Genomic DNA, 26,937 nt, shown 5'->3' with positions numbered 1-26,937 from the left:
ATCGTCATGGGCAAAGGACGCAATTTGACCGATCTCCAAAAGGGCATGATAATAGAGTACTGGGAACTATTTAAATCATAGCCAAGGGTGGTTATGCCACTATGTGGTGCTGATATGACTATGCGTGTCCATATACATATATATAACAAATAAAGAGAGTCCTTGGGAAAAGAAAACACTGTGAATGGCAAAGGAAGCCACCTCCCTCTCAGAGGCCTTTTTCAAGAAAGGTAACACTACTCTGAAATTATATAGCTGCTATTGAAACAGCTCCTTTTTTTCCCCTCTCCCTGTTCAGGCACTATAGTCAGTCAGCATGACCATTTCAGGTCAGGGATTAAGATAGAAATGGCTAGTTTAAAGAGAAGCTTCCAATTACAGGTTGTCTTTTTTTCTTTAAAAAAAACAGCCATTGTTATGTTGTGGGATTTTGAATCCAGCACTTAAGTTTCTTTCATGCGTGGACCTCCTGAGCACTGCACAGGTGTAGCGTTACGCCGCATATGAAAGTGGATACGGCAGGGTACATGTGTACCCGTCACTTAATCCATTCCGCACAATGGGGTAAAACCAGTGCAAGGCTGGCTGAAGCTCTGCGCTTTCGACATGGAAAAAAAGAGAAGAGGAAATAAAACAGGAAGAAAGATGAGTTAATCGAATGGAATTGCATGTGCGTGTAGTGTGTGTGTGTGTGTGTGTGTGTGTGTGTGTGTGTGTGTGTGTGTGTGTGTGTGTGTGTGTGCACGCATGCGTGTGTGCGCTAGCAAAAACCGATATGTTGACCAGTAAAAGAGTCTCGTCCTATTTCTGGAGAGTTTGGTTAGTGAGGACAGATCACTGAATATTATTTGGAATAGGGTAAATAAGGGATATGCCGATATGGGATTTAAGGGCTGATGCGATTTCTTGAATGAAACACCAGGACGATACCGATGTCAATACATATTAATAACATTAATAACATTATGTATATTAATACATAATAACATTTATAAAATGTGAAATTTGTGTATTAGTCTTCCACAATCCAATCATTAGGTCATTAAATATCAGTTTTAAAATATCAGGCATATCCAACACATCTGTCTGAAGTAGTTATTATTAAAATATGAGTTATATTTTCTACACTGAAGATACTTTCATTGCCTAGATATGAAGAGCCAATGTTCGAGCAGAGGTGATCTACAGCTAACCACAGATTTATTAAAGGGCCCTTGGACAGTCAGATTTTTGTGACTTTTTCAAAAGAGTCTGACAAAAGGTGTAAACACTGCTAAAATGTCCCAGCTTCACTAAACTGTAGTTTTTTTTTGTGATGTCACATTTACATACCTACATACATACATACATACATATGTCCAAATATTTGTGGACAACCTTTCCAATGAATGCACTCAGCAACTCAAGTTGATGCACACACACACAGCTTGTCTAGTCCTTGTAGAGAAGTACTGTCAATAGATTAGGACTCTTAGGAGCAGATAAACATGAACCTATTGGCACCATGCCTAATGCCAGGTGTAGGCTAGAGGGGTATAAAGCTCCCAGCTGTGAGCTGTGGAACAGTGGAACTGTGTTCTCTGAAATGATGGATGGTGCTCAATCCAGTACTTTTGGGATGAGTTAGTGACCTCACTAATGCCCTTGTCACTGAACGCAATCAAATCCTCACAGCAATGCTCTATGATCTAGTAGAAAGCCTTCACTAAGCAGTAGAGACAATCACTCCAACAAAAGCAGGATGTACTTTTTTTATGTCGGTAGAAACTATTCACTATGTTCAGAATTTTCAGCCTACGCCTAGTCCCGCCCATTCATCTTGACGTCACAAAGAGTGTTTTCTCCCGATTGGGCAACCAATCAGGACAGAGGTAATTTACATATACCGGTCATATAACAGCCTGTTTAATAGTGAGAGAGGTTGGAAAACGGTCGAGTTAAAACGTATACATAAACTCTCATAAATGTCCCATGAGCCACGACACAGAGTGCTCGAGCTTTGCTGCTTTTTGTTTTTTGGATTTCTGGATGGGCTGCGAGTGTGTGTGCGTGAGCCGAAGCGTGCATGTTTATGCTGCGGGGTGTTTTGACGGCTTGGCTCCTTCCCTCTCTGGATATTTGCGTGCGTGTATGTGTGTTCGTGGGTGTGTAAGGTCGACAGCTTGGGCCTCCTGGCTCCAGCCCCGAGCCCTCACACTCCCAGCAAGGTCACATGACACCAGTCAAACTCTGTCACAACCTCGCCGAGGATAGCTGGCACCTAGCAGCCACGAACTTGCACCTCACAAACACACACTCACGCAGATGTATAAGGCCTGGGAGCCAGGTAACAGTACGCCCAGCTATATTTACGGCCTTACACAACTGTACGGACTTCAGGCAGCCTCTTTCTAACCTTGATATTTTCTTATTAGAGTGTTAAAAATGGCCTTTTTTGTGGCATTAGAACAAGCTTTCATTTTGAACACATAGCAAACAAAGTAGGAAAACTTTCTATAGCAATCAATTGATATTTAACCTTCTACAGCATTCTATGGATTTAGCCTTGTTCTATGGATTTAACCTGTTTTCCAAAACTTGTGCATAATTTGCCCATTTAAAAGATATTTAAAGTGGTTTCATCTGAAATGATCTCCTTAGAGGAACCATCAGAGTATGAATTATTTACAGTGGTAAATAAATTAGTGGTAAATTAGAGTTTAATGCCTCTAAAAGCTACTGCTTATAAATACACTGATGATTCCTGAGACAATACTTTTGTAGTGAGATTTTGACTTTAAATATATGCACCCTGCCTGTAGTCCATAGCAAAACAGTACTCAAAACCTAACTTGGATTTCCCCACTACTTTTTTACACACCCAATTTAAAGGCCAATTACCCAATCCCCGTTCATGCGAATCCCCCCCCCCCACACTAGCAATGTCCCCAACACTAAGAGGGTGAAGACTAGCACAGGTCTTGTCCAACACATGTGATGCCAACCACTGCCTCTTTTTTAACAGCTGCTGATGCAGCATTGCTAGGCAGTCAGTGCGCTCCCCAGCTCCGACACAACAGCTAACACATCACACTAGGAGTGCCATTAAACCCACTCCTGAGAGAGCAAGGCCAGACTCCGGCTGCTGCGATCCTTGAACCATAGTGCCTTATGGTTGCATTTCACACTAGTTTACTGCAACCGTATCTCTAAACCTGCTTAACTGTCAATGGGAGTCAATGTACAAAGATTTTATTGTCATTTTGGAGCATTTTGTGCAAAATGGACAGGGACAATATAAAAAAGTGAAGAAGATACACATGCTGTTCTTTGGTTGGTTTTGGATAGTAAATAAAGTGTCTATCTTTGCTTTGTAGACACTGTGACCGCTGTTTTTCATCACCACCACTGCGAAGACAGCCAAGTCGGTAAGTTCCTCAACAATGCACCACTGCACATTAAAACACTCTAAAGAAGTGTTTCAATATTGGCGGGCTTCCCCTCGAAGCCCCCTGACTTTCAGTGCAAGGCCAATTTACACTTCTGCGCAGCCTACGCTGTAGCCTATGCAAAGCCATGTACCCCACACTTTACCCTACACAGTAGCCTGACACGCACCTCCCCAGTGTAATTATGCTTCATGGGGACACAGACTACAATAACCAGTAGACTTGGTAACCTTGAATTTCCTCCGTTGCCGCCACTTTTAAATTCGGTTGGACAAACATTATGCATACACTCATGTGAGACATATGGTTGCACATGGCCAGGCAAGCTCAGAAAATTCCACCTCCTTCAGCTTAAATGGCTGTACGGACCATCTCCTTCGATGTCCCCTCAGTTTCAGACACCATCATTTGTAATACTCCAAGAAAATCAACACACTTGCCAGACTAGTGGTTTGGCATTGTAATTGCAGAGGGATGCAGATGCACCAACGCTCACATAGGCCACTGGCACAGGCTAGAGCATAGATAGCATCAATTATTCAGAAAACAATGCAAAACTGGAGTCATTCTGAAATTTCAAGAGTGAGAAATGCAAGTGTGAAACCACTGGCATGTCCTAGAAGTTTTGAAAACTTGACTTTCCTCACCCTTGCACATCTCATTTCCAGAAATGCTTCTTTAAAGAACCATGCAATTAAATCTTCTTCATGGATCCAGAATTGCTTCAAAGAATCTTGTGTCCTTTATTTAAAAAAATAGACTCGACTCTAAACCGACTAGAGCAGCATTTTAAAAGCAAAGCAAAACGCAGACAGAGAAACGTTTCCACAGAACCCACCCCTGATGTGTGCTGTGGTGTGTTTGCTAAGGCGGCGCGTGTGCCCGTCTGCTAGAGTCAGACAGGGCCCTCGCACTGCACACTCACTTTTCACAGAGCAAAGTCAAACGGTGACTCACAAATTCCTCCCCGTTTTCCAGGCATCTGTGGCTGGCAGTACGTCTCTGCACCTTCTCTCTCTCTCTCTCTCTCTCTCTTTCTTTCTTTCTTTCTACTATCCAAGCTACTTTCTTTAAGCTTTCTACACTCCTAAAATAAAGGCTCGGGCGGACGTATAAACATTTTTTTGCTATGGAGTAGGCTTTTTAATAACTTTAAAAAGGTTTTAAGATCCTTAGTGAAGCATCCTCTGAAACGTTCTTCATGGCTTTGGTTCTCAAACTGGTCCTCAGGGCCTTCCCAGACATATTTTGTCGATCCCTGAGTGTTTTGAGTTGGATTGGAGAAAAAATGTAGACTCCATGGACCGGTTTGAGAAGTTCTTCTTGAGGGAACCAAAAGTGATCTTTCTACAACACCACCCGACAAAGCTTTCTGTTGGCTTCTTCCTGCTTTTTAATAATGCAGACTATGCCATCACCCATCGCCGCAACTCTTCAGGCTCATTTATGTTCTGCGATAAACACGCATACTGATACGGACAGGGCCTGCTGTCCACACTCTGCTTTCCTTTTGTCTGTAGTTGCGTTCTCTGAAGCTTGTGGATACGGACGGAACAGAGCAGTACCACTGGAACTCATGGGGGCAGTGTAGTCAAAAGTCGCCCTTTGCACACGGCAAAAAAAAACCTTAGAAAAGAAACTTATGGCGGAACTTTTTTTTCTGTAGTAAGTACATTATCGCAAGCGCCGCCACCGTCGCCATGTTTGTTCTGGCCAGAAACTTTGGACTCTGAACTGCCCTCTAGTGCTCTATTGCGTAACTTCCACGCAAGCATAATAGACGCATGTAGGCAGTGAAGGTTACAGCGCTTGAAACGGACATATTAATTTCCATACGTGAAGGAACTACAAATGAGCCTTCACTAGACTAACTACATCTTTCGAAATGGAACCGTCTGCATGCTCCAGGCTTAACCCCTCACACCTTGACCTAGATTCATCTGAAACTTCAAAGCCTCTCACTGCGAACCCATGACACCTTCAGCCGCAAATCCCGTAAAAAAAAGAAGCCTTGCAGGTTGCTGCGAATGTGCCCACTCTTTTGTTAGAACGCTCCCGCTCCCTAACGGTGCTCTTTTTACGACCTGTATTACGACGCCAATAAAGAATCATGGCTCGAGATTTTGCACAGGAGTAACATCTTCTAAACGTTTCTCCCTATCAACCAACACTGCTATGCTGCGGACGGCTGATTCTATGCTGGAAGTCTTAATGTGACGAACAGTAAAGAAGGCCCTACATTGCTTTAGTAATAGTAGGAATTTAAATGTGCTTAAAAAAAAAAAAAAAAAAAAAGCAAGCACATCATCATGTTTCAATGAATGGAGCATGAACAGGAGTTTCTTGTGCGATACAACAAGCAAGAAATACTTAGCAGCAAAAAACAGGTTCACCAACTGTTGTTTAAGCAGATGCATCATCTTAGATGTCATACAACAGCACAGATAACTCCACCGCGACGGTAAAACACCCCAGTAAGGAACGGCTCATAAACTAAGCTCTATAAACTCAGCAGAGCTTTTTAAAAGAGAGATCAGAGTGACCTTTGGGTTGTGAATTCTCTCTCTCCCTCACTGGTCAAGCAGCCTCCGTCTCGTCTGACCCCTCCTCTGCACTGTGTGCTGGGGAGGACTGGGGTGTGGGGAGAAAAGAAGAAAGCCTAAACGCTTTGAATGATGGTAAGGAATGCTTAAAAGTGTGTGTGTGAACGAGAGAGAGAGGAGAGAGAAAGAAAGAAGAGGGTGGTGGTGGTGGGGATTTGCTGAGGGGGAGGAAGACTCCCGCGGGACAAACCCCATCTCTCAGATGTGGTATGCGTGACTGAGCAAGAGAGAGACAGAGAGAGAAAGAAAGAGCGAGAGAAATTCAGACCTGGCTGCTTAACTTCAGGAGACAATAGCAAACGTGGGGATTTTATCTAGGACTGAGCTCTACAAGACATCAAAATCATCAATGCAAAAGCACTCACTTCTCGATGTGCCATGCTTTGGAGCCCCAAACAGAAACACACAGTCACGATCTCAACCTCCTGACATGCTGCCAGTTCTATAATCCAAGCCAAGGGCCACGAAACACCGGCTGTGGCTGTGACGAAAACCCCTGTCCCTTATTATCCGAGCACCCTAAGCAGCCTAATCAGGCAGTAGCATCCATTTTGTAGCACCTCGTAAACACGGCACAACACCACAGGATGATAAACGACCGCAAAGGAGAGAGAAATATTCTGGGAGTCCTTAAAATGTACCCGCATCTGCTCATCCGAAGCAACTGTTTCCTGCTTCCAGCACACCAGATCCTAGACCTTGCAAAGCTCCATGCCATGTTAGTCCCTACGTAACCCCCCCCCCCCTCCAAAAAAAAAACCAAAAAAAAAAACACATGCTTCTCCATGCTTTGAAAGCTAAAGATGGTTGTGAAAAGAGTTGTGTCCTTTTGGTAATTATATAAATATCAACTTTAATGTTTACTGTAAGAATATAAAACAATTTGAGATTCTTTTTTTTTTTTACAAATACATACAGTACATTTAAAACACAGTAGCTTCTCAGCAGGACTCAGTACATGTTTGCAGGTCGATAACATCATCATATTACACAGGCCTCACATGAGTTTGATTCTTACCCCAGAGAGAGAGAGAGAGAGAGAGAGAGAGAGAGAAATAAAGAAATCCGCTACTCTTCATTTGAATAAATGTCCTTTTTGTCTGAATTTAAACCTAAAAAAAAAAAACGTTAGGTGTGACCGGTCATCTACAAGGAAGCGGAAAGGAAAAACAAAAAACAAAAAAACGAAAAGGTCAATGAAAACGGAATGGCTACTGACGGATCTGGTTGGGAGAAGGGACATCTGTGGGCAAAACAAATTCACTTCAATTTGAAGTACAATGCTCTGAATAACAGCAGTTAACTAACCTAATATCTGCTTTCCGTAAGCATAAACACGCCGGCAGTGGGGACACCGGATTCAAAAAAATTATAATAATAATAAAAAAGGCTTTTTCCTTGAGGCCCCCTGCGAGTCGAGCTCCAAAAAAATCGAAACGGAAATCGGAAGGAAAAATAGAAAAGCTCTCGTATACAAACCAGCAGTTTTGTATTTTTCTGTCCGTCTTTGCATAAACTTGGTTCGGTTCTTCGAGCCAGTCTCATCAGTCTCATCCCCTTTCAGTCTTTTGTTGGCCAAATTAACAAAGGTAGTTAGAGCCCAGTGCTTCATTTCTGCTGTTCTCAAGCAAAAAAAAAGAAACACAAGATGGGGGAGGGGGAGTGTATTTCCAGGCACAATTGATCTCCATTTCTTTCTCTGATTTTTTTTTTCTCCTTTTTTCTTTTTTAAAAGAATACAAGTTTCTACTACATCTACGAGGTAGCCAAACCAATTTAGGCGCCATGACGTGTGAAGGAGGAGGTTTAATATTGCGACTGGTTAGGAATTAAACCAAACTTCTTGGTTTTTTTTTTAGTGTCTCACCACACTGGCTGATAGAAATGGGTTAATAAACTTGCTTTAGGATGGAATACTGCTTTAATAGAGATTTTTGCATGAACAACAACAGAAGTCTTGATTCAGGCTGTTTCACCACTTTGAACTGCAAGTACGACAGCGTGCAAACAGCCTTTTTTTTTTGAATAATGAAAACTCCCCGCCCACATACTACCCCTCCTCCTCCTCCTCCTTTTCCTCCTCCTCCCCCACCGGCAAGTTTCACCGCACTTTCTCACTCTCGGTCATCTGCCACAGGCCCAGGTTGAGCACCTTTAGGCAGGGCAGCTGCGTAATGCGCTCCAGGCCACGCTTGGTGATCTTGGTGCAGCCGTACAGGTCAATGCCGGCCAGTTGCGTCAGGTGGTCAGCGATCAGCTCCAGGCCCTTGTCCGTGATGCGCACGCACTGGCCGATATTGAGCGTCCGCAACTCGTGCATCTGCCGCACCATGCGGTTCAGCCCATCGTCACTGATGTGGCACGAGCAGAGAGACAGCGACTGCAGGCCATACAGGCCTTGTGCCACGTACGCCAGGCTCTGGTCGCCCACCTTGTCGCAGAAGGACACATCCAGGCCGGCCAAGCGCAGCGAGCCCATGGCCAAGTGCATGATGCCCGTGTCGCTAATGTTGTCGCACGAGCGCAGGTTGAGCATGCGCAGGCTGCCCATGTGCGACAGGTGCAGCATGCCGGCGTCTGAAATACCACCGCAGAAGCTCAGGTTGAGTACGCGCAGCTTGGCCAGGCCCTTGGACATGTGCTTGAGTGACAGGTCCGTCAGTTTCTGGCAGTCCTGTAGCGTCACATACTCCAGACTGAGGCAGCCCTCCGCCGCGCTCCGGGTCATGCCGGCCAGGTGGCCGATACCCACGTCCGACACATGCCGGCAGCTACGCAGGTTCAGGCTCTTGAGCCGGTGCAGGCCCCATGCGATCAGCAGGAGTCCTGTGTTGGTGATGTTGCTGCAGCCACCCAGCTCCAGCACCTCCAGGTTCTTGAGGTACTGGGCAATGCGGCCCAGGCTGGAGTCTGTGATCTGCTTGCACAGGCTCAGGTTCAGCACGCGCAGCGAGGGGATCTCCTGCACGAAGGCATGGCCCAGGCCGTTGTCCGTCAGGTTGTAGCAGCCGCTCAGGTTCAAGCTCTCGATGTTGGGCATCCCCTGGATCACATAGCTCAGGCTGCGCCGCAAGCTCAGGATCTGCACCCGCCGGATGCCCCGCGCTTGCAGGCTGGGGAACAGGGACGGGTTGGCCCTCCTCAGGTGCAGCTTGGCCTCCACGCCCCGCCACACAGACTTGTGGTAGGAAGCGTCCCGCCACGCTGCGCATACCTGGGCCACTCGGCCCTTGTCCCGCACGTCCAGGTAACTAAAGATCATGGCCAGGATCTCCGGGAACAGGCATGAAATGTGCGTTTCCATTTTAGAAAACAAAAACACAAGAGAAAAACAAGAAAAAAAACTAGGATAATCCACTCACGTGTTCCGTTCACTGCCAAGTACAGAGCTTCTGGGGGGGAAATGAAAAAGTAAATGTAAAAATTTGGATTTTCCAAACCCTTCACTTGCTTTCCTCTTCACATTTAACTGTTGTAAATCGATCAACTCCACGTCCACGTGATCCGTCTGCCTGCGCAGTAGTATTCAAATACAAAAGCCCCCTTCCCCCCCCACCACCCCCCAAAGAAAAAAGCTTGAAGCTTGTTCCAATCCAAAATCAGCAGCAGCGGCGGCGGCGGCGGTGGCGGCGCAGCAGCGATGGGGGGGAACGCTGGCGGTCACACAGCGCTGCCCGCTCCGCCTTCACATGATCGCCCTCTCCGGAGCCGAGGATCCAGACGGTCGTGCATTTCCCCCCGAGGAAAAAAAAAAAAGAAAGAAAAAAATATATCTCCAAAAGCGCCGTAAACCGTAAGCAGGAGCTAAAGTGCGATGTGATCGTCCGGTTCAGTCCGCGAGCAGAGAAGAAGGAGAGGGAGAGAAGGAGGTTTCGCTTCGCGTTGGCGCTCCGCTCGCACGCATTGCCAAGCCGAGGGGCTTCCTGCTGCCTTTGTCTGATCTTTTCAAACTGACTTGGCAGGGCCGCCCGCACCGGGCTGAAGCGGGGGGGAAGGGACGCGTGTGTAAAACTCAGATAAACGTTGACGAGTGGAGCGACACTTTACAGCGTGTATCTGTACATGTCAACTCCACCATTTTATCATGTTTGTTCGTGCCCGTTTTTAGCAGCGCTTAGCTCGAGCTAACGCGTGTGCTGTGTTGTGGTCCTCCCCCCTTTTCCGTCCCGCGAATGGTTTCGCCCAGCTCAGCTGGAACAGTAAGAATAGTTCCCCTGGAAACCAACTTCTTACAATTCAGTTCACTTTACTCTTAACCCTTCCGCTGCTGCGCGCGCGGCCTGCCTGCTGCTCAGCCCGGACTTACTTTGCGAGGCGACGCTTTCATTTCAGAGTCTCCGTGAAAAGCGATGGCCGTTTTAAATGACAGGCGACACACAATGGAGATGTAACGTTCACTCAACGGTGGATTACACGCTCGGCGAAGGTTACGCCGCCTGGACTCACTGTGTGACCGACGTCCTCGTGCAGGGTTACTGGTATTAAAGTTGATGAACCGCCTATAACAGTTAACTGGCGCTGAGGGTTCTGGTTCCGGTCGTCGTGGGGGATTTTTGTACACCCCAGCCCCTCCCCCAACACTCACATAAACTTAGCTTATTTATTTAATTTTAAATTATTATTTATTGACTTTATTATTACTAAATACATCTCAAAATTAAACAGTTAGTAAAATTATTTCAAATACACACAAAAAAAAATATATATATATATATATATAGTTTTTGACTTGGAAGCTGGATTGGGTGCTAGCTATGTAGAATCATATATCGTTGTCCTGCAAAAACTTTGTATCTCCATTTTGCTATTTTTAATTTTTTGAACATAATGTAAATCTGGCAGCTGTTTATGTTGTATCCAAATTAAGATGAATGGACCAATAGAAATGCTCCAAAATTTACTTCCATTGAAATGAATTGGTTTTTTTTCTACTCCTGTAAAGATGCCAGCTATTTTGACAATACAAGTTTTTTGAGTGACAGTGACGATATTCAACCACTTATAACTAATAACCAGCCTTTAGATGGTTCTCTTAAGTTCTAAGGGTTCAGAAGAACCCTCAAATAGCCTGTTTTTAGGGCTGTAGGTAAACAATAGTACTGTAAGGAGAATCCTCCCATCTTGTCTCTTGGTATAGCCCATGACACCCCTTCACAACAGTTTCGTATGACTAAACTCAGGGAAAGTAGTGTTGCCTTTGATAACAGTCAACTTAAGCCTGAGCAGTTAACGCCATTCCTGCCTTCAAAAGGTTATGTAAGGTTTTTTTGATTCCACCTTTTGCATAATTCCCCGGCATTGGGCCTCCACACCCCCCTGCCTCCCTTTTGCTGGTGTGCTGGCATTGTTAGCTGATATGACAGGGGAGCGTTTGCAGAAACTACTGGAGTGTGTCGGAGCGGCAGAGGAAGGGAGGAAGAAGAGCAGCAGAAACACGTTCATGTTTACAGGAGAAAATGCAACACAGCACAACTGACAGCACAAGTCCAACACTCTCTCTCGCTCTGCCTCTGTGTGTCTCTACCTCCTCGGAGTGTCATTTTCTGTCTTCAGAAAAATGTAGGAGAGCACCCACCCATTCACTTTTAGTCACTTTTCACCTCACCTTCTACTAGTTACAGGCATTTTAATAAACTAACGCTGTGTCACTCATATCAGTTATGTTGACTGCACTACATTAACCCCTTAAAAGAAGGTCTGATTATTCAGTCAGGAATCTTGAAGGTGTGGTTCACCAGCAAAATCTAATTTTTGAATTTTTTTTTCCCTGGTCCCAAATGGAGCCCAGACACATTTGGCATGTGTAGGTTGCTTCTGTAGCGTAGCACTGGAGCTATGAAGCTAATATAATAGACATTTATGTCTTCAAAAATGTAATATTTACATTTAAGGCATTTGGCGTACACTCTTGACGCTCCCAAAAAAACGTATTTAATTATAATGGATGAAAACAGGTTGAAACTTCAACATTAAAATTTGATTATAGCTGTTTTGGTATGTGAACCCATACACATACAAGCCTTTAGTTTATAAGACTATAAGAGTTATCAGTAGCTGTTTAGCAAATTTGAAGCAATAAAAGCATAATCCATTTAAAAAGAAGCTCTGAGTGGCTTGGTGGTCTAATAGGCTTCCACTATGGCCTGGGAGTCATATGTTTAAATCCCAAGCCATGCCGCTTTGCCATCAGCGGCCGGAGTCTGAGAGAACACAATTTAGCATACCTTCATCACATTTTACACAGTGTTGGTCTGCACAGGGTGCAGGGGGAGCTACGAAAGGGGTGGGTTAATTGGCAGTACCAAAAAGGGGAACCTTTGATATTTATCTAACTAACTAACGATGCCAATAAAAGATTGTTGTACAGAGGTTGCATGTCACAACCTTTGTACCTTTAGCGTCCCTGTCCTCCCTCCGAAAACATAGCAAGGACATGCATTTTATTTTTTTATTTTGTACTTTATTGTACTTAATTTTTTTCCACCTGAGCCATCTAGGCAAGAGATAACATGTCTCTGCTATATGATGCTGTTTCTGTTTGTTGTAAGAGGAACACAAGGGAAATCTGTCACATGACACTGCATTTATGCATAAATGCATCATGTTTCCCCATAAATAACTCCAGTGTAGGTCTGGTGTAGTAGGTTGTAGGTTGCAGTGCAAATCCCAGCTCATATTACTGTAATGCAAATAAGCAAGTTATTACACTATTTTATTATTTACAAAGGTAATTGTATATTGTTTATATACACAGCCACTGTACTGTACAGCAATTCCCATTTTCCAGATTTCTACTGTAATTACATAATACTCCCATCACTGAATTCAGGCTATTAATTATAACAGAGGTAAACTGTGTATCAAATGCTTCTTATACAGAAGATAGTATGGCAGTTACATGCACTTCCTACATACATAGCTGCCTGTTCTAATATAGTACACTATGGGATGGACTTAGTGAACCGAGACACTAGACACCATCCTGGTTACAATGCATACTCTATTTTGGGATAATAATTAGATGTTAAATAAATAAATAACGGCAAGAAATGCTGGTAGGCTCCACCCCGTGACTGCAGTACTCAGAGGCAAGCTACTCTAGACTCCACAAAGTCCTGCTCATTTTCCCAGCTAATTATTCTGAATCCAAAAAGGCATAATTCTTTACAATGGTTTTCAACCCGTGGGTTGCAGCCCTTCCTCTTCACTGTAGTGGCGCTGCCTATTATAGTTGAGATTATTATGTAAAACATCATATTTTTTAATCTTGTTGATCTTGTTGAAAATCATCATGGATTAATGTGCAGACAAAAAGATTGTGGATATTTGTGATTATATATATAAGCCTCGTTTCAGAGTTCAGGGCTGCCAAGCTCCGGGTCTCCAGCTCCACCGCGCCAACTAACAGATGCCTGCCAATATCGCCTCAAGAGTGATAAGTGTGAGAGCGCCATCTACCCACCCCAATTGGCATGACCAGTTGTGCTCTCTTGGACTCTGGCTGCTGATGGCAAAGCAGCATGGCTCAGGATTTGAACTTGCAACCCATAGTGCAACTAGCAGCGCATTAGACTATAAATTGATACTAGTTGTTTTCACAGTGTAGCCATTGCTCAGAACCTTATCTCCAAGAAGGTAAATTTACAGGAAAAGAAAACAATGCTTTGGACTTTAATGTGTGTGAAGTAGCGAGGTTTTAGTCATTGTGTATCTTTTCTATTAGTCAGGTTCAATTCCGTGGCTGCACAAGCTCACCATACTACACAATCCTTGTCCAAGTCCTTGGGCAAGACTGCCAACACTGAATTTGCCTACCAAATCCCATAACTATGTGAACCTGGCTTCTCTATAACATGAAATCTCCACGGTCTTATAAAGAGTCTTATTTTCTTTATGAAGATGTGTGAATGTGAAGAACCTTGGCATTGGTAAAGAACCTTTACCCCAACTTCTTTACACCTGTAAAATGTTCCTCACTCATATGTCTCTTTTACAAAAATAGTTCTTGATGACATCTTCGCTAAAAGAACCCTTGGTAGCTCCTTTCATTTTAGAGTGTAGGCCTGTTCTGTGGTCAGTGGTTAGGTCAGGGATGTGTATGAGCTTCATAAGCCCAGACAGTGCGGAGGGGGTCATTGACCCTCTCTGTCTCTCTCTGGCTCCTCCAGCTGGTCTTACGGCCACGGCCAGAACACACCGGCGTGAGTCAAAACGCCTCTACCCAGGCCCACCAAGCCGAAGGCTGAACTCACACCCCTCCTGGAAATAAACAGTGTGTGTGTGTGTGTGTGTGTGTATGTATGTGTGTGGAGAGGAACAGAAGGCTAATTAAAAAGCAACCACATTAACAGTAGAGAGATAAAACAGTAGGCCGCATAAAGAGAAATGCAGAACATGCCGAATGTTCCCTGCACGTATTGTAAGCTGAACCCAAAGCGGCGGCGGTTACAGGAGGAGGAAATTGAAGTAGAGCACGAGACAGGTCGAGACTGAGCGGAAAAAAATGGAAAAAAAAAGAAAAATATGACAGGAGCGAAGGAGAGAGACAGGGTGAGAACTGGAAAGACAAGTGGTACATGCAAATTGTGGAGGTGTTGTAGGGCCTGGCAAAAAAAAAAAAAAAAAAAAAACCTTGTCATGTGATTTGATGTGCTGATTCAGGCTAGGGAGATAATTGGATAATTGCGTGCCGTGGAAGTGCGTTGATAACTGCGCTCGGGGCACCCGTTTCCTAGGAGACGCAGGCATGTGTCAACACGCTGTTGAAAGCTGACACCTCATGAATAGATTTTAGGCTACTTTATGTCCCCCCTCCCACTCAACCACCCCATCCCACCCCACCCCAAAAAAACCCTATTCCCCTTTCTTGCTCCTTCCTTCATGGATTTCTGTACGACTCCACTTTCTGCTGCCAGGCTTCTGCACAGGGACTCTTTTTTTAAGTGTATTTGCTTTGCCACATAGGACACTAAATGGCTCTTTTCAAGCTCCTCACCACAATAAGCCATCCAAATCAGGTAGAGTCTCCCTCACGCCGTACCTCTGCTGGGCGGCACGCCTGCAAGTCTGTGTTTTCACACATTGCCGCTCATCTGTGTGAGCATGTTAGTGCCCTATAGCCAGAACACTTGATATTTGCCTAGCATTTCCATGCTGGGTTTGGCACAACGCTCTGATTTCACAGTTGCACGGACCTTATCTTTCATCTTCACAGAGATGAATTGAGATTGTTGTTTCCTGACGCCTGTATGTCTATCGGAAAGGTGCAGGTTTTATGAAACGCAGAGTACAAGTTGCAGGGCGGTGAATTAACTGGGGGAGTTTTATACAGTACCTCAGCTTGGACTCAGAAGCTAAGATGATGAATCTCATTCTCATTTGCTTTCATTTTACTTATACAGTTTTTGTAATGACACGTCGTCTCATTTTCTCTCTCCTCCACCTTTTATGCTCTCTCTCCCACTTTTTATTCCTTTACATCTCCCGTCCTTTTTTGCCCTATTCTTTTCCATGCACTTTTTCTTTCTCTCTCTCTCTCTCTCATTCTCTCTCGCTCTGTATCGCTCCCTCTCCCGCTTTATCTCTTTGTATCTCTTCCTTCCTCTCTTTCTCTGTGTATCTCCCTCTCTCATTTGCTCTCTCTCTCTCCGTATCTTTTCTCCTGTCTCTCTCTCTCTCTCTCTCTCTCTCTCTCTCTCTGTATCTCTTCCTTTCTCCATCTGTCTCTCTCTCATTCACTCTTTCCTTCTTTCTTTATCTCTCCCTTCTCTCTCTCTCTCTCATTATTCTCTCCATATTTCTCTGTCTTATTCCCCCACACACACACCTTTCCTCCACACACATATGTACACTCTGTATTTCTCTCTCTCTCTCTCTCTCTCTCCCCCCGTCTCTGTATGTCTCTCGGCCTCCATGGCGTGTCTGGAGCGCTCAACCAGGTGAGGCCCCTCCAGAGAGTAATTACAACCCCAAACAGTGATCAGAGCCCCGCGGCACTCACCATCAAAGCGAAGGCAGGGAGCAGCCTGGCTAATGTGCTGGAGAGGGAGCGCCTCGGCCACACCACTTCACAACACACCGCAACACTTGCGCACACATACACACACACACACACACACATGTTTGCCAGCCCCCTCTGAGTATCAGGCGCAAATAACAAGGCATTTGGGTGCTCAATGGCCAAGTTACCGTGACCTTGAGAGAGAAAGACAGAAAAAGAGAGAGAGAAGGTGCAAGTGATGACTGAAATAGTCTGCTTGCATGTCTGGGCCTGGAAAAAGGGAGGAACCAGGTGCTCTGCAAACAGCAGGATGAATGCAGGGGCCACTCAGGGCTGCAGAGTCAACACATCAGCCACCCAGCTGGCCAGGTCCACAATGCCAGCAGCTCTCAGGATCGCAAACAGAGTCCACGCCCAGAGGGAGAGGTTCAATGCCAAGAGGTCAGAATGTGACCTGTAAAGCACAGCACCTTGCTATTTAAATTCAGCTAATTGGGTTCATCCAAATAACGCAATAGTACTATTGAGTGTGTTTAACGACTCCTTTTGACCTGTGTCCAAAAATATGTAAGAAATAACCACTTTGGACCAAGGGTGCATTGTTACCATGACGAGTTGGGAATCAGACTTGCAAAAGTATATAACATACTGTTAATGTACACTGCATAGAAGCTAGCAGTAGGCACTTGAAGCCTGCTTGAAGAACAGTTTATATACAGTGTATACATATATACATTGATCAGCCATAACATTAAAACCACCTGCCTAATATTGTGCAGGCCCCCCTTGTGCTCCCTTTAGCTCGGAGCCCCTAAAACATGGACTCTACAAGATCTCTGAAGGTGTCCTGTGGTATCTGGTGCTAATACTCCATTTACAACTGGTCACTTCATGCGTCCTGATTATCAGGATTAGATATGCATAAGGCCAAGCCACATAAATTGCTAGCGTAAACACACCGGAGAGACTTTAGAGAATTTAAACCAGATACCCCAGATAATCCCATCACTCAAGTTACTTCAGGGGGTGGTCTGAGATGCATTTGAGCCATATTATAGCAGTGTAAACATCCGTCTCAGACTAACCGACTGAATAGAGGCACGTTTGACAATGTAAAAATGCATATGGCTAAAATCTCATGAGGATACAGTCCAGATACTAGTCATATAAACTGGCCAGGTGTAAATGGAGTCTTTTAGATCCTTTAGGTCCTGTAGGTTGCAAGTTGGGGCCTCCATGGCTTACATCAATGAGCCTTGGGTGTAGGTTGCTGATTTACTGCCCAGCCAACATGCTTATGTGGGGCTCACATGGGTGGAACATGGGCTAGCTGGGTTCCAGGTGGGCATGGGCTCTGAGTGGGTCTATACATGCATTTTTACTGGGACCCAGTTTTGTTACGGTCCACCTTAATCTCACATGCGTCCCATCTAGGTCCATATGCAGTGTTCAACCCAGATGGGGCCCATGTTTAACCCCTCCTGGTCCCATCACTTTCCCTGGTGGCTATCCATATGTGCGGCCAACGTGGAACCCTAGGAGAAAACTTTCTGGTTCCCAGTTGGGACACCCATTTAGGCCCCACATCAACATGTTAGCTGGGTGATTGTCCTATTGGTAGGTACTTACCACTGCATACTAGAAAAAAAAATGGCAGTTTACTTGCAGCTTAATATGTATATCTCATCCCTTGCCAGATGCCACTGTAACAAGATAATCAATGGTGGTTTTAATGTAATGGCTGATTAGTGTACTTCAGTTATTGTTTTATTGAGTATGAATTAGCATTGTTTCTTGATTCAAATCAATAAATCATTAATCCATTAATTGAGGTGGGTAGAAGGGTCAATTGGGCACTCACATGTTCAGAAACGGCCTTGCCTGCCCGTTGGCTACAGCAGCCATGGCTATAGTAGCCTTCAGACTCATTGCTTGTAGCTGAATCATTGTTTTTAAGCATTTCTGTTGCCACTTTTGCTCAAGGAAGTTATATAAAGTGACTGAGTGCTCGTTCCTCAGGTTAGACTGTTCTTAATCACAAACACACTTACTTCTACATTTGCTTCAGCGTGCCTCTCACTTGAGACCGACTGACGCGACTTCCTGCAAATTCCACGGCAGCAGCCGCCACTCAAGCGTATTTCCAGTGCTAAAAAACACTGGAATACAACCCTTTGATCTCCTGTGTTTCAAAAGTGACTCGCAGGTATTACTGTTCGGCTAAAAGTAGGCAAATAAGTGAGACTCAGCCGGCGTGTGCGTGTGTGTGTCTGTGTGTCTGTGCGCCTGTGTTATTTTTGGTTCCTCCGTAGCTGTCAGGGAACATCTCCTTTAGAGTGTGTTGATTGTGGAGAAGAAAGGCGCTGTGTTTGTGTCTGAGCGCTGTGCCTGAGAGACAGGCCGCCGCAGCCTCGCCGCAGCTGTGCAGCCCTCATCAGAACAATAATGAAAAGCTGAATAATTGATACATTCTTGCAGAAATGCATTGTTTGCATTTGAATTAAACATTACAAGCAGCCGCGCTGAGCTTTGGGAGAGGAAACTATGCCGTAATGTGCAGAACTTCCACAAAATTCAAATGGCGTGCGTGTGTGTGTGCATCAGAGAGAGGGGGAGATAGTGCGAGAGAATGAGCTATATGATGAACTGACTTGTGTGTTGACGTAACCCACAATGGCCCTCTCCCTCCCTTCACTTTTTCATTGCCCTCACTGTGCCCTTTCTTACTGTCTCTTTCTCATACATTCTCTCTTTCTATACTGTATCTATAACATGCCATCAGTATATGATAATGTGGGAAGAGGCTGTAAGAAAGAGAGAGGACATTTTTTGGGCCAGTTCCCCCTGTGATGAAGTGGGGCTAGAGAGGCTGCGAGATATGACTGAGGTGAAGGGAGGATATGGGTTGCACAAACCTTGCTATGAACACGTGACCAAAGGGGTGATGGAATTTATAGAATGTTAAATTGGGAGAAGGAGAGGCTTCAGACATGTCCCCACTCCCAAAATTCATTTCTTTCATGAAATATAAAATATTGACATTTAATTGGGACACCTGCTCATTAATAGAAGACTTCTTAGAAGACTTTGGACCATTGCTATGAGGATTTGATTGCATTCAGAAACAAGAGCGTTAATGAGGTTAGGATGTTCGATGATTACCACTCCACCTTATTCCAAAATTTAAGGATTGATGGATGGATGGACCTGATCAAACCAAACTGCTGGTGTTCTCAGAACACTGGACTAACTACCCCAGAATCCAGACCTCAACATCATTGAATGTGTTGGGAGAACTTGCATGATGAGAAGCAACAAAGGCTTCAACTTCTAAGACTGAACTTTGGAGATGTGGGGAAAGCTTCTGCAGATTTCTAGCAGGCGACATAGCATCAGGCAGCCAGTCGTTTCCTATGGAAGTATGTCATTTGTAGCCACAATTAAGCGATAATCAGCAAGCGGTACGGCTGCAGAGCGACAAGCAACATATTTTCTCAACTTTGTGTAAATATATTATGAAACGGTAACGTAAAATTAGAAATAATGTATTCCAACATTCTAGGGACCAATAATAGACACGGGGGACCAAGGTCCCCAGTTTCTGCTCTCTAAACTTTTGGTTCCTATTGGCTTAGTTCCTGTTCTTAACAGTGTGGTGCTACACATGGAACAGTGGCTCATGGCCGCTGTTATTTTAATTATTATATCCATTTTAAATTGATTAAATACACATACTTAATATGTAAAAAAAATCTTTTGGCTATTGCAGAAGCTGGACCTTACTCGCTTATAGCTGTTTTGACTAGAAACAAAATATATAAATGGTGTGTGACTTGTACAGTAGCTCTCAATATTTTCTGCAGTTTTAAGGCTGTTTTAGGGCCTTTCAGCTTGCCTGTGGTTCTCTCTGAGTTTAATCAATAAGGAGCAATGGCTGGGGGTGTGGGGAGAGTGTGTGTGTGTGTGTGTGGGGGGGGGGTGTTAATCAGGCCAGGACGGTGGACGGTCAAACCTTCAGAAAGCCCTCCTCCCCCTCAGCCACCCAGTTTGAATGAGCGGTCACACCTTAGGGCTCACCGTTCTTTCTTTTGACCTCTCTCTCTCTCTCTCTCTCTCTCTGTCTCATTCTGATATGCCTTTAAGTTGCTTACAGGCATTTTATGGACCTAATTAGGCTGAATTCCTATATTCCCATTCAGCCAGACTGCAGCAGCTTCAGTTTAGCTATACCCCTCAAACTCCCTCATCTTGCTTTCTGTAACACAGTTTGTGAACATGCGTGGTAATGTGTTGGTGTGGGAGTGTAAGCAGGGACATGTTTGTGTATCTGAACTCAGCGTCTGTGCCCTGTATTCCCTGTGCGCTGTACTATTGTAGAGCTCTAGCCTTTGATGTGTGCTAAAGCCTCCACTGTTGTGGTCCTGCTCCCCAGGCCCCTGCGCTGCTTCTGAGGGTGACATTCAGTCTGTGCTCCCTGGACAGAGAGAAAGAGAGAGTGAGGGAGAAAGAGAGAGAGGCAGAGAGGGTGGCTGAGGACTCAAGGGCTCTGCGGGGCACTGCAGCAGGACTGATGGGTGGCCAGTGGCCTGTGGGCTCGCCAGGGCAGGAGCGGGCACTGAGCCCAGTCGGATGACCTCCTCTGTGAGCCGCCCGGGGAGAGAGCATGCACCCCTCCTCTTGCTTTCTGCTGTGAGGAGGGAAGGAGGGAGGGGGAGAGAGTGAGAGAAAGAGAAAGAGAGAAGCAGAGGGAGGGAGGAAGGGAGCGGGAAGCAGCCACAACTACGACGTTGACCTATATCTCCAGCTGAGACACTCACTCCGAGCCCCAGACTGCCTGCATATGACGCCCTGATTTGTACATTCGTCAGCGCACATGCAAATTGGATTGTGCATTATTATGATATGAGTAACATGTATGACATGTATTTGAAAAATTTGAAATATTAGAAAATGTTTAGACTAGGTGCCGATATTGTCAATAGAATATGACTCTCAGGAGCTGATAAACATGAACCTATAGACACCATGCCTCCCCAAGCCAGGCATGGGGCTAGAGGGGTATAAAGTCCCCCAACACTGAGCTGTGGAGCAGTGGAACTGTGTTCTCTGGAATGCTCGGTCCAATACTTTTATGATGAGTTGGGGAGCTGGGGATGAGGTTAGGTGGGTTTAAAGCACAGTAGCAGAAGAAGCTGCAGTAGCGCTCACATTTACAATTTCTCACCTTCACTGTACCTTAACACTCCTTAACTTGTGTGTGTGACATGCATGGCAAATAGTAGAGCTACAATCCGGGATATGCGGAATTGGGGGGTTGGTTTGGGGGTTGGGTGATTGGGGGTGTGGGAGCAAGCACCCCCCTCACCACCACCACCCCCCATGAGTGTGACGCCACTGGCTACTGTTTTTGTTTCTTGCTGTACTGGCCAGGCGACAACTATCATTGTCTCACCAGCAAAGCCAAGGGATCAGAGACACCAAAGAGACCCAAGACCACCAGCAGTGTCATATAAAACCCCTTACTGCAAGGTTTCAGCCCTTACTTTTCCTTTGAAGCTCTACAAAGCTCATTAGCAGCAGTACAAATGTGGAAAAGGCAGCAGTCTTTCACAGGCATATGGATCATAGAGGAGGGTCATTGTTGGATATGTTGTCCTGCCAAGTCCAGGACATAATACCAGCTCCTGCCGCGCATCTCCTAACACAACCATCGCTCCGAGGAGCTTACAAATCAATAACATGTGCCGTGCGCTCGGACGACCTGCTGCCTGCCAGGCCTGTGCCAGAGGGGAAGGGCCTGGCAGAATGAGTGCAATACGCAGCCTTTCCGTAAGGCCAGGCCGAGATGTATGTATTTATTAGAGAGTAAAGTAGCTCTAAGCAGCCGCAGCGCTTTTATAGCGGCCTCCCCCGCTGCTTCTCCACACTACACCCTGCCCTATCAGACTTCTTACTGAGAACAAATTGACAGAGTGGGAGGGAGGGATGGAGGGAGGGAGGCAGAGGGGAGAGGGCGTCTCAGGCGTGCAGCAAACGGAGGGAGTGAGTGATGTGCGGCCAGTTTGGCCTACGTCTGGTTTCCTGAGCAGTCGGTGCAGAAAGCCATATGGGCTGGGAGGGGAGGAGGGAGGTGGGAGGGAGAGAGAGAGAGAGAGAGAGGGGGGGGGGGGGGGGGCAGAGATAGAAAGAGAGAGAGTTGCCACCAGTTCACTGCTTCACAGCAAGAGCTGTTCGCATGAGTCATCCACTGCCTGTCTGAGAGAGCGCGCGCATGAGAGAGAGAGAATGCTGTGTGCTGAAAAAGTTGGGTAGAGAGAAGCAGACAAGAGGACACAGAGGGAGGCAGCAATGGTGAACGAGACAGAAAAGAGAGAGAGAGTGAGATGAGTGAGCGAGTGACTGGCGGAAGAGTAGAAAACATCTCAGAGGCCTGCACACACACAGAGGAAGGAGAGAGAGAGAGAGAGAGATGAAAACAAGGCCGAGCAACAGAAATAGAGACGGGGTGAGAAGAGAGAGAAAGAGAGAGACAGGAAGCAGAGACAGGGCCGAATGACAGAGAGAGATAGACTGGAGGATAGAAAGAGCGAGAGGAGAGAAATAGGGAGGGAGAGAAAGACAGAACGAAGTGAGAGACACAGTGGGAGAAGGAGAGAAAGAGAGTAAGACAGAATGATGAAGAGAGACAGACAGGGAGACAGAAGCAGCAAGAGAAGAGAGAAATAGAGAGGGAGAGAAACAGATTGAGAGAGATGGAGTGAAAGGGAGAGGAAAAGAAAGAAAGAGAAAAAGATACAGAACGAGAGAGAGACAGGCAGAAACAGTGAGAGACAGTTGGAAGACAGCAATGTAGAGGAAATGAAGTGGGAGAGGAAGTGTGGAGGTCAGAGGAAAGAAGAGGAAGTACAGACAAAAGGGAGAACGACAGAAAGAGAGAGAGAGAGAGAGAGAGAGAGAGAATGACGGAGTGGAGAAATAACGGAAGGAATGAAACCAACATGGGAAGAGAAGGAGAGTTATGGACATGACAGTGAAAGAGAAAGAGAGGCATGTGTGTTTGGGGGGGGGGGTTAGCGCACATGTCTTTGATTTGGGAGTGTATGTGTGTGTGTGTGTGTGTTAGTCACAAGCAGCAGGCAGCAGTGGTAATGATATACAGCAGGCTGCTCGCTCAGACACCTCAGCGCACGGATCTGTCAGAGCTGCCTCGCCATTGATCTCCCAGCAACCTGCCGCAAAGCATGCTGGGACACACAGCTGGACCGCTTACCGCCCCACAGCCACCTCATATACACACCCACCCACCCACACGCACGTACAGAACACTTACAAACAGCCACCTCGCACACATACACAGACCAGACCACAGCCACCAGCTACCTCTCTCTCACACACACACACACACACACACACACACACAGGGGTTAAAGATTATCTCCTGTAATCAGTTGTATCATTTTCACCTCTAGCAAGCAGCTAGATCAAGTCAGTAGCTCCTTCATTCCTAAATCATGTTCAAAAAATGCTCTTTCGCAACTTTTTCTCTTGCAAAAAAACATGAAAAAACTAAAGCTGACTGTAAAACAAAAGAAGTAACAGCACACAATCACAGCGTTTTGCAATGCTTTTATACAGAAGTGGCCACTCACACAAGCAGGGCAGATTTTCCCACTTCTCTCTAGAGTCTATATGAAAAAAAAAACACTTCCGTAGTGTTTTCACTCGCAAAACTGAATAAAATAACACTCAACTGTTAAACAAGCTACTCACAGAAATGTCTAATATAATAGTTAATATAATAGTATGTCACTGATTCTCAGCTTCTCTTCACACATAAGGCCTCCTGGTTACGCTGGATTGCTCTGTGTTTTGTCTTGTCAACTGTAGTGAGCTTACATTCACACTTAACCTCTTACCAGTAAATTCCCACTTAAAAGTGTATGTAGGGCTCAGAGTGGCTCAGTAGACTAATACCCTAACACCATGGCTCAAGGATTGCGTGTTCAAATTACATGAGTTTGACTTTGCCATCAGCAGCCAGATCCTGAGAGAGCACAACTGTCCATGCTCTCTCTGGGTGGGTAGATGGCGGGTGGTATATGGTGGTTTGAGTGATGGGATTTGGTATCTGGTTGAAATGACTCTTTGCATTTTCATGTGTCTTGGCCTTATCCAGATATAATCCTGATACTCAGGTTGATTCTTCCTGTTTCCGATTGATGAATAAGGGTGTAGAGAGATGCACAAACTGCTTCGTCATTATAACGAGCAGAGACTTGAGCGCAATTGATAAATCTGCTTCTGTGCTTGGAAACAAGCGTCCTTAAACACAGTTTCCTCATTAACCTACTCTCATCTTTTACATGAACCACACCCAGTTTTTAATGCTGATATTTCCATAGTGAGCCAATACAAAGAAAGTATTCAGCAACCCATGAGCCAGTGATTATTCTCATAGGCAGAGTGTCAGATTGAACAGCGAGTGGACTGCTCCCTCTGCTGACAAATGAGCAGAAAATAGACGTCTGGAGGAAAAGACGCCTCAGCGTGTTACATATTAATGTTCCACTGTAAAATAGGTTCCCACTGTAGTCTTAAAACTGTTTTGTGACCTTCTGAGAACTGTCCTCACAGGGCTGCAAATAATGTTTGTTAATGGTGCCTAGAAAACGTAAGAGGGTGCATTGTTAGAACAAGTGGTAAAAACAAAGGATCGGAACTAGATCAGGCTTAAAGTAGCTGATATCAGATCCGCTAAAGACACCTGGATCCCAACGCACACTCCAACCAGATGAGAGTTTGCTTGTACAGAAAGGCCAACAATGAATTGTTTATTGTGATCTTATATTTTTATCGTCTTGTCCACCCTTGGTGCTCTCGCCTCATCCTTCGTGGGATCTGAGAGGTGCTTTTATGGTCTTGTGAACGCAGCGCTTCTGATAAGTGCTGCAAGTTCACAGCCAGCTAAAAACACACTCCACATATGGCTGTTTGTTGCTTTGCGGGCTGGCGCTCTCTTCTCTTCTTCTCTCCCTTTTTGTGCCATATGTGTGCATGTGTGAGAGAGAGTGAGAGAGAGAGAGAGAGAGAGAGAGAGAGAGGCTGAGAGCCTGTGCTGCAGATTGTCTTCATTAAATCAGTCAAACGGCTGTTTGATGCACGTCAGAGTGTGTGCTTTGAGGGGAGAAGGCTTCTCTGCTGCAATGCTTTGAGCCGTGTGTCTCCCTTCTTCACACACACACACACACACACACACACATTCTGCTCCTTCTGGGGCCTAGGCTACATATGTATGTGTGTGTGCGAAAGAAAGACAGAGAGAGAGAGAGAGAGAGAGGGAGGGAGGGAGAGACGGTCCCTCTAGTCCTCGGCCTGAACCCTCCAGTCTCACCCACGCACACACAGCCAGAAGGAGAGGAACACATACCCTCAGCTTCAGTCTGCACTCACTGCTGTTAGTTTGGTCCTCTCAGTGAAGCTCAGTCAGAGCTAAAGCCAGTCGTGCTGAATCTGAGTAAAGACCAGAGCCCCAAACTTCTCCACCCTTCTTCTACAAACCAAGCGCTTACTTTGAGTGCTGCATTCGTGTGTGATTGAAGGAAGAGTCTATCGTGTTCTCCCTTATTCACAATGTACTAGAATGTCCTCCACCAGTCACAATGCTCTAGAATGTTCTCCACTATTCACACTGCTCTAGAATGTCCTCCACCAGTCACAATGCTCTAGAATGTCCTCCACCAGTCACACTGCTCTAGAATGTCCTCCACCAGTCACAATGCTCTAGAATGTCCTTCACCAGTCACATTGCTCTAGAATGTCCTTCACCAGTCACATTGCTCTAGAATGTCCTCCACCAGTCACATTGCTCTAGAATGTCCTCCACCAGTCACAATGCTCTAGAATGTCCTCCACCAGTCACAATGCTCTAGAATGTCCTTCACCAGTCACATTGCTCTAGAATGTCAATGTTCACCAGTCACATTGCTCTAGAATGTTCTTCACCAGTCACACTGCTCTAGAATGTCCTCCACCTGTAACACTGCTCTAGAATGTCCTTGACCAGTCACACTGCTCTAGAATGTTCTCCACCAGTCACAATGCTCTAGAATGTTCTCCACCAGTCACAATGCTCTAGAATGTCCTCCACCTGTAACACTGCTCTAGAATATCCTCCACCTGTAACACTGCTCTAGAATGTTCTCCACCAGTCACAATGCTCTAGAATGTTCTCCACCAGTCACACTGCTCTAGAATGTCCTCCACCTGTAACACTGCTCTAGAATGTTCTCCACCAGTCATGCTGCACTAGAATGTCCTCCACCTGTAACACTGCTCTAGAATGTCCTCCTTTATTTAGTGTTCTGTTTAATTCACACTGTTTCAGATTGTTAGCCTGCATTGACAGTTCTAGAACACTCTACCCATCTCCTCACTGTTCTAGAATGTCCTCTTCTCAGTCAAACTGTTCTAGAATGTCCTCTGTTTACACTGTCCTTTAATATTTCTCATATTCACACAGTTCTAGTACTCAACTTACTTTGTAATTTAATGTTCTAGTTACATGTTTCCGTCCGTTCTAGATTCTCCCAGGAAAATCACACACAGGTTCAGCGCATCAACCACGCGTTTGGGTTTTGTTGGTGTTGGGCTGGTGTGCTGCACCCAGATAGATCTAACACCTGGGCCCAAATTTCCAGTCTGCCTTCCTTTTGGAACTATATAGCAATTCACTGTGATTTTTTTTTTAAAGAATTTGCAATCAGGATATGATGTGGCAGCCCAGCATCAGACGAATAAGCTAACAATATGAATCTTATGATAAATAATAAGTGTAGATTAACCCCATTAAAGTTAAACTCCCCTTCCCTTGGCATTACCTACCTATGGCTCCAAACATCTACTGTAC

General features: G+C 45.4%; 2 protein-coding genes across 3 annotated transcripts in view; one reads left to right on the top strand and one right to left on the bottom strand.

Moving 5' to 3' along the window:
- Positions 1-26,937, top strand: part of wnt5b (wingless-type MMTV integration site family, member 5b) — a 104,744-nt gene that overhangs the window by 62,325 nt on the left and 15,482 nt on the right. For both annotated transcript variants that reach the window (XM_072673916.1, XM_072673917.1), the window contains exon 2: positions 3,357-3,407. The gene's annotated coding sequence lies outside the window, so the exon portion shown is untranslated. The remainder of the gene's footprint in view (positions 1-3,356; positions 3,408-26,937) is intronic.
- fbxl14b (F-box and leucine-rich repeat protein 14b) lies at positions 8,089-10,239 on the bottom strand. Its single transcript, XM_072673915.1, has one exon. It carries the CDS (start codon positions 9,333-9,335, stop codon positions 8,133-8,135), a length of 1,203 nt encoding a protein of 400 aa, XP_072530016.1. The 5' UTR covers positions 9,336-10,239; the 3' UTR covers positions 8,089-8,132.

This window comes from Salminus brasiliensis, chromosome 2 (genome assembly GCF_030463535.1).
Source record: "Salminus brasiliensis chromosome 2, fSalBra1.hap2, whole genome shotgun sequence".
NCBI classification, from domain to species: Eukaryota; Metazoa; Chordata; class Actinopteri; order Characiformes; family Bryconidae; genus Salminus; species Salminus brasiliensis.
Note: the sequence above shows the minus strand (reverse complement) of the source record. Positions and strands in the feature narration are given on the sequence as shown.

What these genes read in the sequence shown, in the direction of transcription:
- fbxl14b (XM_072673915.1), bottom strand. Translation starts at nt 9,335, where the DNA reads ATGGAAACGCACATTTCATGCCTGTTCCCGGAGATCCTGGCCATGATC.